The sequence below is a fragment of the Xenopus laevis genome, chromosome 1L, assembly GCF_017654675.1.
Source record: "Xenopus laevis strain J_2021 chromosome 1L, Xenopus_laevis_v10.1, whole genome shotgun sequence".
Lineage (NCBI taxonomy): Eukaryota > Metazoa > Chordata > Amphibia > Anura > Pipidae > Xenopus > Xenopus laevis.
In genome coordinates, this window is record NC_054371.1 from 154,436,867 (window position 1) to 154,452,805 (window position 15,939).

General features: G+C 39.9%; 1 protein-coding gene across 1 annotated transcript in view; it reads left to right on the top strand.

Annotated features, from left to right (window-relative positions):
- The window catches only part of nfatc4.L (nuclear factor of activated T cells 4 L homeolog), a 47,225-nt gene that overhangs the window by 15,264 nt on the left and 16,022 nt on the right, over positions 1-15,939 (top strand). Inside the window, exons 2-3 of the mRNA XM_018259865.2 lie at positions 3,522-4,593; positions 4,766-4,928. Of these exons, the coding sequence (XP_018115354.1) occupies positions 3,522-4,593; positions 4,766-4,928 (1,235 nt within the window). The remainder of the gene's footprint in view (positions 1-3,521; positions 4,594-4,765; positions 4,929-15,939) is intronic.

Sequence of the window (15,939 nt, forward strand, 5' to 3'; positions counted from 1 at the left end):
CTACAACATGCCAGTCAGGCGTTTGATTTCTGACAGCCAGACTCGCTGGAATTCAACGCTCCTTATGTTGGAACGTCTGCTGCAACAACAAAGGGCCGTCAACGAGTACCTTTTTGAACTGGGTGGTAGGACTGGATCTGCACAGCTGGGGATTTTTTTCCCCCGTTACTGGGTGCTTATGCGCGATGCCTGCAGGCTCATGCGACCTTTTGAAGAGGTGACAAATATGGTCAGTCGCACCGAAGGCACCATCAGCGACCTAATACCCTTCGCTTTCTTCCTGGAGCGTGCCGTGCGACGAGTGACAGATGAGGCTGTAGACCAGCGTGACGAGGAGCTGGAAGCGCACGATTTCTGGTCGGAATCACCAGAACGAACCCAGGCACCTGCTGCAACGCAGGGAGAGGTGCCAGAAGTGGAGTCAGAGGAGGAAGGTGGCTTTGTGGAGGAGGAGGAGGAGGACCAACAGGAGCAGGCTTCCCAGGGGGCTAGTGGTGACCTTTTGGGGACCCCTGGTCTTGTACGTGGCTGGGGGGAGGAGACCGTGGATGATGCAGTCCTTGATAATGAGGAAGCGGAGATGGATAGCTCTGCATCCAACCTTGTGAGAATGGGGTCTTTCATGCTGTCATGCCTGTTGAAGGACCCCCGTATCAAGAGGCTTAAGGAGAAGGACCTGTACTGGGTCGCAACGCTACTAGACCCTCGGTACAAGCATAAAGTGTCAGAAATGTTACCAACATACCACAAGTCCGAAAAGATGCGGCATTTACAAACCAGCCTGCAAAACATGTTGTACAATGCTTTTAAGGGTGATGTCACTTCAGGAACTCATCAACATTCCAGGGGCAGAGGTGCCAGTAATCCTGCCACGAGCACACCTGCAAGGACAAAGCCCTTTGGCCAGTCTGTAACGTCAGACATGCAAATGTTTTTCTGTCCAAGGCAGCGCCACAACCCTTCTGGATCCACCCTCAAAGAACGCCTCGACCGGCAGGTAGCGGACTACCTGGCATTAACTGCAGATATCGACACTCTGAGGAGCGATGAACCCCTGGACTACTGGGTGCGCAGGCTTGATCTGTGGCCAGAGCTGTCACAATTTGCCATGAACCTCTTGTCTTGCCCAGCCTCAAGTGTGCTCTCAGAAAGGACCTTCAGTGCAGCAGGAGGGATTGTAACTGAGAAGAGAACTCGCCTAGGTCACAAAAGTGTCGATTACCTGACCTTTATTAAAATGAATGAGGGGTGGATCTCGGAGGGTTACTGCACGCCGGAAGACTTGTTCTGACTTCTATGCAGCTGTCCTTCTCTTCAAGCCTCATGACTCCACACACAGCTGTCCTTTAGCGTCCTCCTCCTCCCTCCGCCACCGTTACAAACTAGGGTGCAAACCCTACTGGTTTAATTTTTTCTGGCCTCTGTGCTTCAGTGGCTGCAACCAAAAAAACTGGGCAAACAATGTCTACAAGGTCAACGTATGGCAAAAAATGACTATTTTCAGCATTTATATGGCATATTTTTTCTGGCAACTGTGCTTCAGTGGCTGCGTCCAAAAAAATGCATATTTTCTGCATTTATATGGCATAATTTTTCTGGCAACTGTGCTTCAGTGGCTGCGACCAAAAAAATGCATATTTTCTGCATTTATATGGCATAATTTTTCTGGCCTCTGTGCTTCAGTGGCTGCAACCAAAAAAATTTATATTTTCAGCATTTATATGGCATAATTTTTCTGGCCTCTGTGCTTCAGTGGCTGCAACCAAAAAAATTTATATTTTCAGCATTTATATGGCATAATTTTTCTGGCAACTGTGCTTCAGTGGCTGCGACCAAAAAAATTACTATTTTCAGCATTTATATGGCATATTTTTTCTGGCCTCTGTGCTTCAGTGGCTGCGGCCAAAAAAACTGGGCAAACAATGCCTACAAGGTCAACGACGTTGACCTTGTAGGCATTGTTTGCCCAGTTTTTTTGGCCGCAGCCACTGAAGCACAGAGGCCAGAAAAAATATGCCATATAAATGCTGAAAATAGTAATTTTTTGCCATACGTTGACTCAACGTATATGGCAAAAAATGACTATTTTCAGCATTTATATGGCATATTTTTTCTGGCAACTGTGCTTCAGTGGCTGCGACCAAAAAAATGCATATTTTCTGCATTTATATGGCATAATTTTTCTGGCCTCTGTGCTTCAGTGGCTGCAACCAAAAAAATTTATATTTTCAGCATTTATATGGCATAATTATTCTGGCAACTGTGCTTCAGTGGCTGCGACCAAAAAAATGCATATTTTCTGCATTTATATGGCATAATTTTTCTGGCCTCTGTGCTTCAGTGGCTGCAACCAAAAAAATTTATATTTTCAGCATTTATATGGCATAATTTTCTGGCAACTGTGCTTCAGTGGCTGCGTCCAAAAAAACTGGGCAAACAATGTCTACAAGGTCAACGTATGGCGAAAAATTACTATTTTCAGCATTTATATGGCATATTTTTTCTGGCAACTGTGCTTCAGTGGCTGCGTCCAAAAAAACTGGGCAAACAATGCCTACAAGGTCAACGTATGGCAGTTGTTTAAAGAGAACAGTAGATTACTAGCCAGCAAAGCTACCTAAGCTAAAATGTCCCTCAAATCCCTGCAGACTTCTGTCCCTCCAATACAGAGCAGTATCAAGCAGATTACTAGCCAGCAAGCTTACTATCATCTGTCCCTGAAATCACTAACAGCTCTCCCCCTACACTATCTCTTCCAAGCACACACAGGCAGATTTTTCAGATACATTTTTGCCCTTGATCCCCCTCTGGCATGCCACTGTCCAGGTCGTTGCACCCTTTAAACAACTTTAAAATCATTTTTCTGGCCAGAAATGTCTTTTCTAGATGTTAAAGTTCGCCTTCCCATTGAAGTCTATGGGGTTCGCGAACCGTTCGCGAACCGCTCGCATTTTTGCGCAAGTTCGCGAATATGTTCGCGAACTTTTTTTCCGACGTTCGCTACATCCCTAAAGAAATTATGGCACACCAAGTTAATATGGCAGCTGATATCCTAAAGAAACAGAGAGAGCTTCTAGAGCTGTTTACTCAGGTGGTAAAGCATTCTGCAGAATAAATATAGTCACATAATCTGCACTATTGTGGCTAAACTATTGCCAATAAATTGCTTTGGTAGTTTTTCTTCTCCTTTAAGGGTTACTTTATAGATTATTTTATAGATTTATTTCTGGTGAACAATCTGAAAACAATTGCACTGAAAAAAAAGTGTTTGGAAGGTGAACAATCACTTTAAGTTTCAAAAAGTTTCACTTTAACCATCCAATGGCAAAGAAGCCAGTGTTACTTACTACTGTTTATACTAGAGCAATTTAAACTGAACCCAAATTTCAAACAAGAATGTATTTATCTATTCTACACATTAATCTTTGGAAATAGAGCAATATATAATTTAGCAACAGTTTTGCTTTAAGTAAACAGCATTCAGAAATATTCCCCCCATTGTTTTTCTTATTCCACTGCAGATCAAGAAGCCGATGAGCTTTCCTTAAGCTATGCAGTTGCATCTGACTCTACAGTAATTTTCAATGCTGGAGAAAATGGAGGAGGGATTGGATGTGTTTCCAGGGCTGGCATGCACTCTCCACCTCCAAGACGTGCCTCTGAAAAAGATCTGAATGGGACATATCTCAGCCAACCATCACGTTTCATTCCTCTAGGGGGATCACGTTTTATAGAGTGTCCCAGTATACGCATTACTAGTGACTCCCCAGGAAACAGTGATGGGGAATCAGAGGAGCAAGGCAGGGGAGACATGTGGGATGATAGGCCCCCTCGGGACCAACTTTTCCTGCCTCCAGATCCATTTGGTTACCGTGAATCCTTCTTGAGCCCGAGTCCAGCAAGTAGCCATTCTTCATGGAGTTTTTTGTCCTCTGAAGCCTCCTCTTGTGATTCTCTGGGACAGATGTGTGAGGAGGTTGAGAGAGAACTTAATGAGGCTGCCTCGCGTTTCACTTTGGCTTCCCCACTTGGATCTCCAAGGGGTTCTCCAAAGCCATGGGGTGGTCAAAGTGAGGATTTTTGGTCATTAAGCTCTGTTTCAGGACCCTCACCTTCACCACGTGAAGAGTTGCTTTTGCCATACCCACATGCCCAAGTGTCCAGACCTACATCCCCCTGTGGAAAAAGAAGATATTCAAATTCTAATGAAGAGGTTATGCAGCAAACTGGGTCTCCTTCCCCAGCCCACTCTCGAAGGGGCAGTGTTGGTGAAGATAATATTGTATTAGAAAGAGATGCTTCACCAAAGCCTTGTGATAACCAGCAACCAATGCCAACCCCATCTGCTGAGAGAGGAGATAACATTCCACAAAAGGCCAGGAGAACCTCAGCAGAACAGACTGTGGCCCCAGTAAGACCTGAGGAATCTACAAGCCCTGTAATAACTTCTCCTCCAGAAACATCTTTGTCTGAGGAGGCCACTGGTATTTTCCATCAAAACAGGAAAGAAAATGCAGGAATGGATTATCTAGCTGTTCCTTCGGCTCTGGCCTGGTCAAAAGCTAGGGTTGGAGGGCAAAGTCCAATATTCAGGTAAGAGATAACGAGTGTGGATAATTTGTGTATGCTAAGAAATTGGTTATTTTGTGTTCTGGACAGAGGGTGATCTTACAGCACGATCTAGTTAAATGTAACTGAGTATCGTATATAATACTTTGTGTCTTTAGAGAATTATGCAAATACTTCACTTCTAATTCTCTCTCAGGTCCTCCTCTCTGCCCCCTTTGGACTGGCCTCTACCCAGCCAATTTGAGGGTTTGGAGCTGAGAGTAGAGATGCAACCACGGACCCATCACCGTGCTCATTATGAAACAGAGGGAAGTAGGGGAGCTGTGAAGGCTTCTCCAGGAGGACATCCTGTAGTAAAGGTAACAATAATATTTTTAGTTTTGTATATCTGTATGAAAAGCTTTATATAATTTACTTAATGCAGACAAAGAGGATTAACAGAATAAAACATTATTGCTTTCTAATACACCCAGAGACATCATTTCCATTAGCATATCTAAAATTAATGAATTGAGAACATGCAAAAAATGAATGTTGTATATATGTACACAATCAGCTAGATATCTCAATTTCTTTGTCTTTTTTGCCTGTTGTTTTAAAATGCTGTTTCACTTTTAAAAAAAATACTGAGCCTTTTTGTTGAAAGGCTACAGATCTTAGGGGATACATATGAAGACAAAGTACGATATGAACAGCACCACAATTGTAATAGAAGTTAAAATGCCTTTATTGCTCAAGTGACGGGCATTACCGCCTGGCGGTCACTTGAGCAATAAAGGCATTTTAACTTCTATTACAATTGTGGTGCTGTTCATATCGTACTTTGACTGCATTTGCTGGTGGAAAGTGGCCACTGGAGAACTTGCACCCATCCAAAGAAAGTAAGAAGATTTAACAAGGTTGTGCTGACTATTTTTGTCTGGATACATATGAAGACCCCTGACTCAAGCGAGTCAGTGACTTAGTTCTCATTTAAAAAGGGTTTGCTGCACTCTGCACCTTCTTCTGTATTAAAGGAGAACCAAACCCTAAAAATGAATATGGCTAGAAATTACATATTTTATATGTTGAACTTATTCAGCCAGCCTAAAGGTTCCGTTTTTTTATAGTTGTAATGATCCAGTCCTTCAAAGTTTTCACTGAAGTTTCCCATATTGTTATATTTATGCATGTGTAAATACAATATGGTTGTGCATCCAAGCCATGTGTATTTATCATGTCTTGTGCAATACTGCCATGTCATGCTTGAAGGCCCATGAAATATCTTAACCATTTCCTTTTTCAGTGGGGGAGGGATGGGCTGAAAAAGGAAAATCAGAAATACTGGGAAGAAATTGTACAGATGCAATTACAGCACCAGGGTAGATAGTTATAACAATGATATACAATGTATTAAAGAAAGGAAGTGTTTGGAAAATACTTATATAACAATATTAAGAAAATGGTTTTTTTTTATCATACACCTTTTTTTCGTTTGTGTAGTGACCTGTAATTCTTTTCTGGTTTTGTATATGTGGTGCTTTTCATATATACAGTAGCTGTATTATGCCTTCACTGGTTTTTTTTTTAAAAAAAAAACATTATGCCATGTAAGTGGGCAGGCCTCTTCATTGGGAACGTACAGATTAATGGAATATGAGTTGTTATAACTGATTGTTCATATCTTTGACAATATATATATATATTTATACAGGAGCTTAACTGAGCTTAACTAGAGAGCTATGGGCCAGACAGATCAAGGGCAATTCTTACCCCCACCGCAATCTCTGCACTAGAAGATCTGAATTTCCAGTGTGATAACTGGAAATTTGTCTCTTAAAGTTATTCTGTGCAGCTTTTTGCAGCCCCTGGCAACTGGTGGGGTGCTGCCACCTGAGGAGGTCTCAACTAGCCTCATTGGCACAGCACCCCTGGGCCAAATGCTTGTCAGCCTAAACACCTATGTCCTTTTCTCTAGCTTTGTAATGCCTCCCATTGTTCCTCCTATAACACTCATCAGCTATACCTTGGTTTGTGTATTGGCCCCTTCAGACTAGAGAACTTTTTACAAAAACACTCTAATGCGCGATTGTGGAGCTCACCACTATCTCACGAATTCCAGCATGTAAAGTTATATGCACACTATTAAATCTCCAATAATTTACACATTTAAAACTCCTTTAAAATAAACATTTTACAACTCCAAAGTACGCCATGGAGTATCACAGTTCTATTTTATTTTCATAATTTAAAGAAAAGTGTAGCATTTCTCACCTATTTTTATATATAAATTTCACCATTTTAACTCCCTTGCAATTTTTAATATACCAAAAATATTTTTTTGAAAAATTATACACCTTCTCCCACCTATGTACCTCTACCTATCTATATAATATTTAATTTCCCAATTTTTATTTAGACCTGCTGGTTGCTCTGTTTCTTTATTCAAAAGTTCCTCTTTATCTCCCCTTCTCTTTCCAAAATTTACTCTTGTATTCACTCAAGATATGATTTGCAATTGCTGAAGAGGCATCCTTTCTCTCTATACAAGCCACATGTTCTAAAACTCTATCTTTCATTCATCTGGATGTTCTTTCCATGTACTGACGTTCACAGACACAGGTGGCTAAATAGATCACATTTTCTGACCGACAATTCACATGACTTACAATTATATTCTTTCCCAGTACCCATAATTTTAAATGTGCTCAATATCATCATGAAGCTATGTGCTTTACATATTTTAGCTCCATGGCTATATCTTCCACAAATTTTTAACGAATTAAATGAATCCTTCCTATCCGGTAATATACTAGGTGTTATCTATGAAGTTGTGATTTTTTGTACACTGAGATTATGCTCTTTATGACCATCGTGGGTCATTGTGGGATCTGTAGTTATTAATTTTTGCACTAGGCCATTGCTGACAGCTTTTAAAGATATGAAATAAAGGATAATAATGTTTTAATACAATTTGGAGAAGCACAATGATTATCCTGAGTCTTGAGAAACGGATACAGAACTTTTTACATCTGCGTTGAATGATCAGATTATACTAGGTGCCTATGGAGCCGCTCTAGGTCTCAGATCCTTGGTAGGATGGCAATATTTGTATCTACACTTGTGCAGCAGTCCTTGATGTTAGACAACTAGTATTGACGACAAATTGTGGGTGATTTACTATGACACCAGATGCTAGTGCTAAAACAACTTAACCTATACCGCTCGTTCAAAGAGAACTTGCATCTAGAGTCTGCCGGTGGCCTCTATCTATGAATATAAACACTGTAATAAATGTTGTAAATCAGCAATCCGGAAGGCTAAGAAAAGAAATGAAGAGTTAATTGCGGTGGAGGTGAAAACTAACCCTAAAAAGTTTTTTAAATATATTAATAGTAAAAAGACGCAGGTTGAGAGTGTTGCTCCATTAAATAATGGTACCAGTATGGTTGTAACAGATACAGATAAGGCAAATGTGTTAAATCAGTTCTTTTCTTCAGTGTATACAATAGAGGAGTCTGGGTTCACAGGCTCACTTAATAACTGCACGAATGGTTCAGCTCAATCTAGTCAGTGGCTGACTCAGGATACGATTCAAAAAGCTTTAATACAAATTAATGTAAACAAGCCTCCAGGGCCTGATGGCATACACCCCCGGGTTCTAAGAGAGCTTAGTTCAGTTTTAGACCAGCCCTTATTTCTGATTTTCTCAGATTCACTGTCATCTGGTATGGTGCCTATGGATTGGAGAAAAGCTGATGTTATTCCAATATTTAAAAAGGGATTACGATCTCAGCCTGGCATTTATAGGCCAGTAAGCTTGACATCTGTGGTGGGCAAATTATTTGAAGGCTTGTTAAGGGATCACATTCAAAATTTTGTCCTAATGAATGGCATTATGAGCAACAATCAGCATGGCTTTATGAAGGATAGGTCATGTCAGACGAATTTGATTGCATTTTATGATGTGGTAAGTAAGATTCTGGATAGTGGGGGGGCAGTAGATGTGATCTATTTGGATTTTGCCAAGGCGTTTGATACTGTGCCCCACAAACGACTGCTTTCTAAACTAAGGTCTGTTGGGCTTAATGAAGTCGTTTGCACGTGGATAGGAAACTGGCTACAGGATCGGGTACAGAGGGTGGTTGTAAATGGGACATTCTCTACTTGGAGTAAGGTTCTTTGTGGGGTCCCTCAGGGCTCAGTATTGGGTCCACTTTTATTTAACTTGTTCATTAATGACTTAGGGGAGGGTGTTGTAAGTAATGTATCAGTGTTTGCAGATGACACAAAATTATCCAGCCCAATTAATTCCATCCAGGATGTGGCATCCTTGCAACATGATCTTGACAAACTGGCAATCTGGGCAGCTAAGTGGCAAATGAGATTCAATGTTGATAAATGTAAAGTCATGCACCTGGGATGTAAAAATATCCAAGCCACTTATACCCTTAATGGGACTGTACTAGGCAAATCCATTATGGAAAAGGACCTTGGAGTCCTTGTAGATGATAAACTTGGCTGTAGCAAGCAATGCCAGTCAGCAGCATCAAGGGCAAATAAGGTCTTGAGCTGTATTAAAAGGGGCATAGAGTCAAGGGAGGAGGGGGTCATTCTTCCACTGTATAGAGCACTTGTAAGGCCCCATCTAGAATATGCCATACAGTTTTGGTCTCCATCACTCAAACAGGACATTATTGTATTAGAGAGGGTACAGAGAAGGGCAAATAAGCTGGTAAAAGGTATTGAAAATCTTAGCTATGAGGAAAGACTGGCCAAATTGGGGATGTTCACTCTAGAGAAGAGGCGCTTAAGGGGTGATATGATGACTATGTATAAATATATAAGGGGATCATATAATAATCTCTCTAATGCTTTATTTACCAGTAGGTCTTTCCAGCTGACACGAGGTCACCCATTCCGATTAGAAGAAAAGAGGTTCCGCCTAAGTATTCGGAAGGGGTTTTTTACAGTGAGAGCTGTGAAGATGTGGAATTCTCTCCCTGAATCAGTAGTACAGGCTGATACATTAGATAGCTTTAAGAAGGGGTTGGATGGCTTTTTAGCAAGTAAGGGAATACAGGGTTATGGAAGATAGCTCATAGTCCAAGTTGATCCAGGGACTAGTCCGATTGCCATTTTGGAGTCAGGAAGGAATTTTTCCCCCTCTAAGGCAAATTGGAGAGGCTTCAGATGGGTTTTTTGCCTTCCTCTGGATAAACTGGCAGATAGGTAGTTAATAAAAAAAAAAAAAAAAAAAAGGTTGAACTCGATGGACATGTGTCTTTTTTCAACCTTACTTACTATGTTACTTTGTTACCTGAAAGGGGTTGTTCATGCTTAAATTAACTTTTAGTATTATGTAGAAAGTGATATTCCTTGACAATTTGCAATTGTTTTTCATTTTATATTTTTTTGTGGTTTTTGAGTTATTTACAGGGCCAGATTTATATATAGAGGGCACCTAGGCCGGGACCACTCGTCGCCCACTTTCTGGTTTCCACTTTCCCACCTCCCACAATGATTTGTACCTGGGACATTTGAAGAGCTAGCAAATCTCCCACATGTCCCCAGTACTTCCAACCCCATTGAAATGTTGGCTGTGCGGCATGCCTCCCCTAAAATTCTGCTGCCCGTGCCTTTGTGGTCTTTACACAAATCTGGGTGTGGTTATTTAGCTTTCATTCAGCAGCTCTCCAGTTTGCAATTTCAGCAATCTGGTTGCTAGGGTCCAAAATGCCCTAGCAACCATGCATTGATTTGAATATGACACTAGAATATGAATAGAGCCTGAGTAGAAGATGAGTAATAAAAAGTAGCAATAACAATAATTTTGTAACCTTACAGGACCTTTTTTTTTAGATGGGGTCAGTGACCCCCATTTGAAAGCTGGAAAGTGTTAGAAGAAAAATAATGCAAATAATTCAAAATGATAAATAAATAATGAAGGCCAATTGAAAAGTTGCTTAGAATGAACTAATCTATAACATACTAAAAGTTAACTTTAAGGTAAACCACCTCTTGAATGACATGTGAGTTAGGCAGGAGGGGATGCCTACATCCTTCCATAAAATCATCTTATATAAAAGATTTGAGTCTTGCTGTTGATGCTTGATGTCACTCTTGTTGTACCTAGGGCACTTAAGTGAGCCGTTTTATTACATTTCAGTGTATGAATAAGCCATAGTGGCAACATTTGTGAAAATTAGGCAGACATGCAGGGCTACTAATAACTACAGTAAAGTACAGTAGCAGTTAATACTGTATCACTGATCAGTTAATTTTAGCCCTAGATAAGGTTAAATGAGTTTGCAGTAACCTTTTTTTTGTACAAAGTGTCTGTGTCTCTGTCACCACATACAAAGTAATGGCCAAGCTCAAGCATAGGCAGCTTTCAGTATCACAGCTGTTGCTAAAGCTTGGCAAGGAAATAGTTTAGGCCAATGGAATATGGGGTGTGTTGATAGCAGCTATTTTCTCTGGGAAAATCACAGCCATGGCACTGCTCACAGAAGTGTTCTATCATTATACAGATCTAGTCACACCAGCTGGAATTCTACTAATGACGCTGACTTTAATCTGGGGACATCATAGCCATACTTATAAGATAGACATTAACATGGATTTTTGATAAGAATTAGCTGAGACAGAATGTGGCTAATATTAATGTGTAACTGGCTATACCCGGTAACACTCTGCATATTAGAGATATCCAAGGGCTTGAGGTTAGTTTCACAAATTATGGAGCTTTCTTGTCAGATTTACCTTCTTGTGCCGACACAGCATGGGAATATTTCACTTTTTAAACTTCTATGCACTATATCTGTAACACTGTTGGACTTCATGTAACGTTTTTACATAAAGAAGAATTTTGAATAAATGATCTTTTAACAGACTCACACTGCAGCTATAACATTTGTGAATTTTCATAGAAAACACCTCTTGAAGCAAGCATTCCAGCATAACCTTCGGCAAGCAAACTTCTGCCCCCAAAATGTTAAAACTCTTTCTGTCTAGTAAATGGCTGTCTATGCTTATGAAAGGTTCCCTGTAGATTTAGCTGCACTGAGGAGCTATTACTTAGCTGCATGCCATTGCATGGCTGAAGGACTAAAGCACTGTAAAGGCTATTAATATTTTGCCTTCTGACAGCAAGAAAGATGCCATTGTATGGAGCTGTTTTCACCTCTGACTCTGAAAGGGTATCTGGTTCATTCTGTCATTAATGAACCTTGCCCATATGTTTCCATTTCATCTAGAGAGATCATTCACACCAGATATCTCTGCCCATGTGCAGGGTGCTTTCATACTTTGTTTCTTTAACTAATGCATCTTATGGATGATTTGTTTAAAAGCTCAGATACATATTTTTACAAATCCTTCAGCCAACCAGGCAACTGGACTGGGCTTGATGCTCCTTTAGGGCTCTTCGCTGTACCCCCCATCTTATAGTTACATAGTTATATAGTTAAGTTGGGTTAAAAAAAGACCAAGTTCAACCCCTCCAAATGAAACCCAGTGCACATACATACACACACTCATAGCAAACTATATATCCCAATATCTATACTAATTGTAGATTTTAGTACCACAATAGTCTTTGATATTATGCTTGTGCCAGAAATCTTAAATGTCTTAATGTCTTAAAGACATTAACAGCCCTTACAACATCATCTGGCAGCAACCTACGTTGCTTTTAATGAAAGATGTTTTCCTCTAGTTTAAAGGGGCCTTTGGTGTGGTGATCTATTTTATTGGAAAAAACATCTCCTGCTATCTGTCTATAATGACCTAAAGATCATGTCCCCTCACAGGCATCTTTTTTCCACAACAACCCCAACCTTGACAATCTACACTCTTAATTTATATCTTCCATCCCAGTAACCAGTTTGGTTGCCAATTTGTGCACTCTCTCCTGCTCATTTACATTCTTCTTAAGGACTGGAGCCCAAAACTGCACTGCATACTCCAAGTGAGGTCTTACCAGGGCCCTAAAAAGAGGCAAAATTATGTTTTTGCCCCTTTTTTTATATACAAGACAGTACTTTATTTGCTTTAGTAGCTACAGAATGCCACTGCCTGGAATTAGGCATTAGATGGCATAAAACTCTCAGCCATATAGCATTATGAATTAAAGGTGAGCCCGAAGGGCCATATATTAAAGGGACACTAACATAATGCACTGGAGGTGTCCCTAAAACCTTTACCATTTTCCTACACAAAAAATGTTATCTATTGCACCAATGGTGTTAAATTCATGTACAAACAAGAATTTGGGGAATATTTATTAAAATCCAAGTTTAAAATCATAATAGCCATGATAAACTTGATCACAACTTTTCCCATGATAAACTTTTGCAAAAAATGTACTATCTTTAAGTGGTGAGATTTGACATTTTTCACAATTTTATAGATCACAAAAAGTTTTCTGCCTTGACTGTTCAAACAAACTCAACAACTACCAAAAAATTATATATCTACCAAGATCTCTTAAAACACTCTTCTTTAGAGAAGCCTACCCTCACTCTACTTAACTGCCAAATGCAATTCCACATACAGTACTCACTTACTCACTTACTCTCTCACTCACTTAATTCTGATCCTGCCCACTCCCACACCTTGGGGCAAATTTACTAAAGGGCGACGTGACTAACGCATTTCGGAACTTTGACAATTTACTAACGGTAGCCGGTATAACTTCGCTAGCAAAGGAGTACTTCGCTCCCTAAGCGGTACTTCTCTCCCTAACGCCAGGCGAATTTGAACGCTGGCGAAAGGACATAACTACACAAATTCACTAAGATGCGGATTTTACTGAACGTTACCTCTTGCGCCAGTCTTGCCTTCGCCAGCTCAGACCTAAGTCTAAATCCCAAAAAATGCTGGCGGAATTTTCCTTTTACCAGGGTGATAGGCTGCAAAAGAGTGTAAATTTTTTTTGGGGTAACCGGCTTCCCCCCTACATTTCCTAAAATATGGCACATAAACTATACACTATATAACAACTCTATTTTCTTTTATTAAGGTTTCCCAGGCTTGTGTAGTGTAATGTATTTGCTGCAACATTTACGTCCATTGAACTTTAATTCCCGCCGTATGCAAATTAGGCAACGCTAGCGCAACTTCGATTAGCTTGGCGCATTAACAGTAGTGCAACTTTGCCAGCTTTTTGCGCCCTGGCCACAACTTCAGATTTTAGTGAATTAGTGCTGTCCTGGCAAATCTACACCTGGTGCTGTGAGCAAAGCTGGCGCTAGCGAATTTTTGGAGGTTAGTGAATTTGCCCCCTTGTGTCTTACTCCCTTCCCTTTAGATTGTAAGCTCCTTTGCACAGGGCCTTCCTCACCTTTTGTACCTGTATTGGTTTTGAAGTACTGTATGTAACTCCACATGTTCTATGTATGTAATTGATGTGATTTAGTTGTATACACGTTTACTTTACAGCGCTGCGAAATATGCTGGCGCTACATAAATAAATGTTTATAATAATAATATAGTCCCTCATATCCTGTCTCCATGTATCAGGTTATAGTTGACTTTTATATGTATCATGCTTTAGTTGTTAAGGGCAGTGGAATAAACACACTATACACAATAATTATAATAATAATAAGAGTTGAATATTAAACATTAGTCTTATTTACCAATTTTTACCTGTGTAATTTTATCTGTGAACCTTTTTAAATACATTTAAGATGTTTTTCATCCCCCCACAGCATTTGGATTGACCAGTGAGCCCTCTGCTGCCCTTAGCCCCACTTTGCAATTGTTTGGTCTATTCACTCTATAGTTACGCCTGGGTCCTCTGTAAAAAGTTGTATTCAGTACCTAAAATTTGTGTGAATATGCATTGTGACATACTGTATATCCTCTTTAAAATACTGTAAAGGCATCCACAGATTGTAAAGGGATGATATGAATACTCTACAGCACAATAGTGTTACTCCAGTAATAGTAATTGTTTTGTACTTAAGGACTGGTGTTGACATTTTTGGCATCCTTCTTGTTGTGGTATAGTAACAGATTAGTAAAAAAAAAAAACCATTGGCAGGAAGTTGAATATGATGTAATTAGGCGGTTAAGCCAGCCAACATCAGTAGGCTAGAGGAGGGGTATATAAACATGGTTCTTCTAGTATACTAGAAGGCGGTTATGCTGTAATTTTTAAGATTGTACAATTATAATTAGTTGCAACCCTCTTTGGATCTGCTCATGGCATTTTGTGAGCTGCCGGTAATAGCCTGTAGAATTATGTAGTATGAATAGACATGGAGGAGGCTTAGTGGAATATAAAGAAGTGGTCATTGGGGGGTGGGGTAGTTATGATACACTCAAATGTGCACACTTGTGGCTCAAAGTGTCATGATATTCATTACAGGAGCAATGAAAGATGCTACCTGATGAGAATTATACCAGAAATACCACATCACTAACAATACACCAATAATATTCCACTACAGCTGAGACAACCCTGTTTACCATGATAACTTTTTGAGAATGAAAAAAAAATGCAAATTGTGCGATGTAATAGTGCACATGAGACATTTATTTAATCCCTCCATAATGGTTAAAATGGCTTTTATTACACTGAGCCGTTATAGTCAGTCCGTGTTTTCTGCAAATCATGCCTGCCCAAACTCTTGCCTTTGCTATGTAAAATTCCTTGGAATGGTGAAAAATGACTGTGCTGCCATCACTCTCTTGATGAGGTCCTCATTCATCATGCCTTCATAGCACCTGTGTATTGTCACTGGATCATGCTTATTTGGCCCTGCGCATGGGTGGTAAAATTATGCCCAGATTTGCACGTTTGGCAATCTGTATAGCTGTTATTTGCCCCTATTTTCCTCTATAGTCCCTGGTTTGGACTTCCTGTCCCTGATAAAACCTCTATTTTTAAAATATGACCAACTGCACAGAAGAATGTGAGTTCTCTTATGGCCAGAAATGAGTTCTGAGTGTCTGGTTTCACTTAACTTAACATATAGTTAAATATGTACATACCTACATAACATGCCTATTGTTGTGTAGGGCAGATTATTAAACATTATACCCTGTTTTAGCATATAATGCTATCATCTGCACAAAGCCTGTTATGACAGAAATATGGAAAAGTTGGCACTTTTGCAATAAAAGGAGGAAGACCGATATGTAACATAAGAAAGCACTACTTTACTTTAACAGTTATAAACACATGGAATAAACTCCCAGCAGATGTTATGTTCCCTAAAACATTATAAGAATTTAAACATGTATCTGTTATGAGGCAATTACACAAACCTTAAAAAGAAAATAACACAAAAAATAACTAGGCTTTTAAAATGGAGGGGGTGTTAGAATGGAGAATTTGTTTTCTAGGCACATTCTTGTTTCTACGTGTGCTGTTCTTTT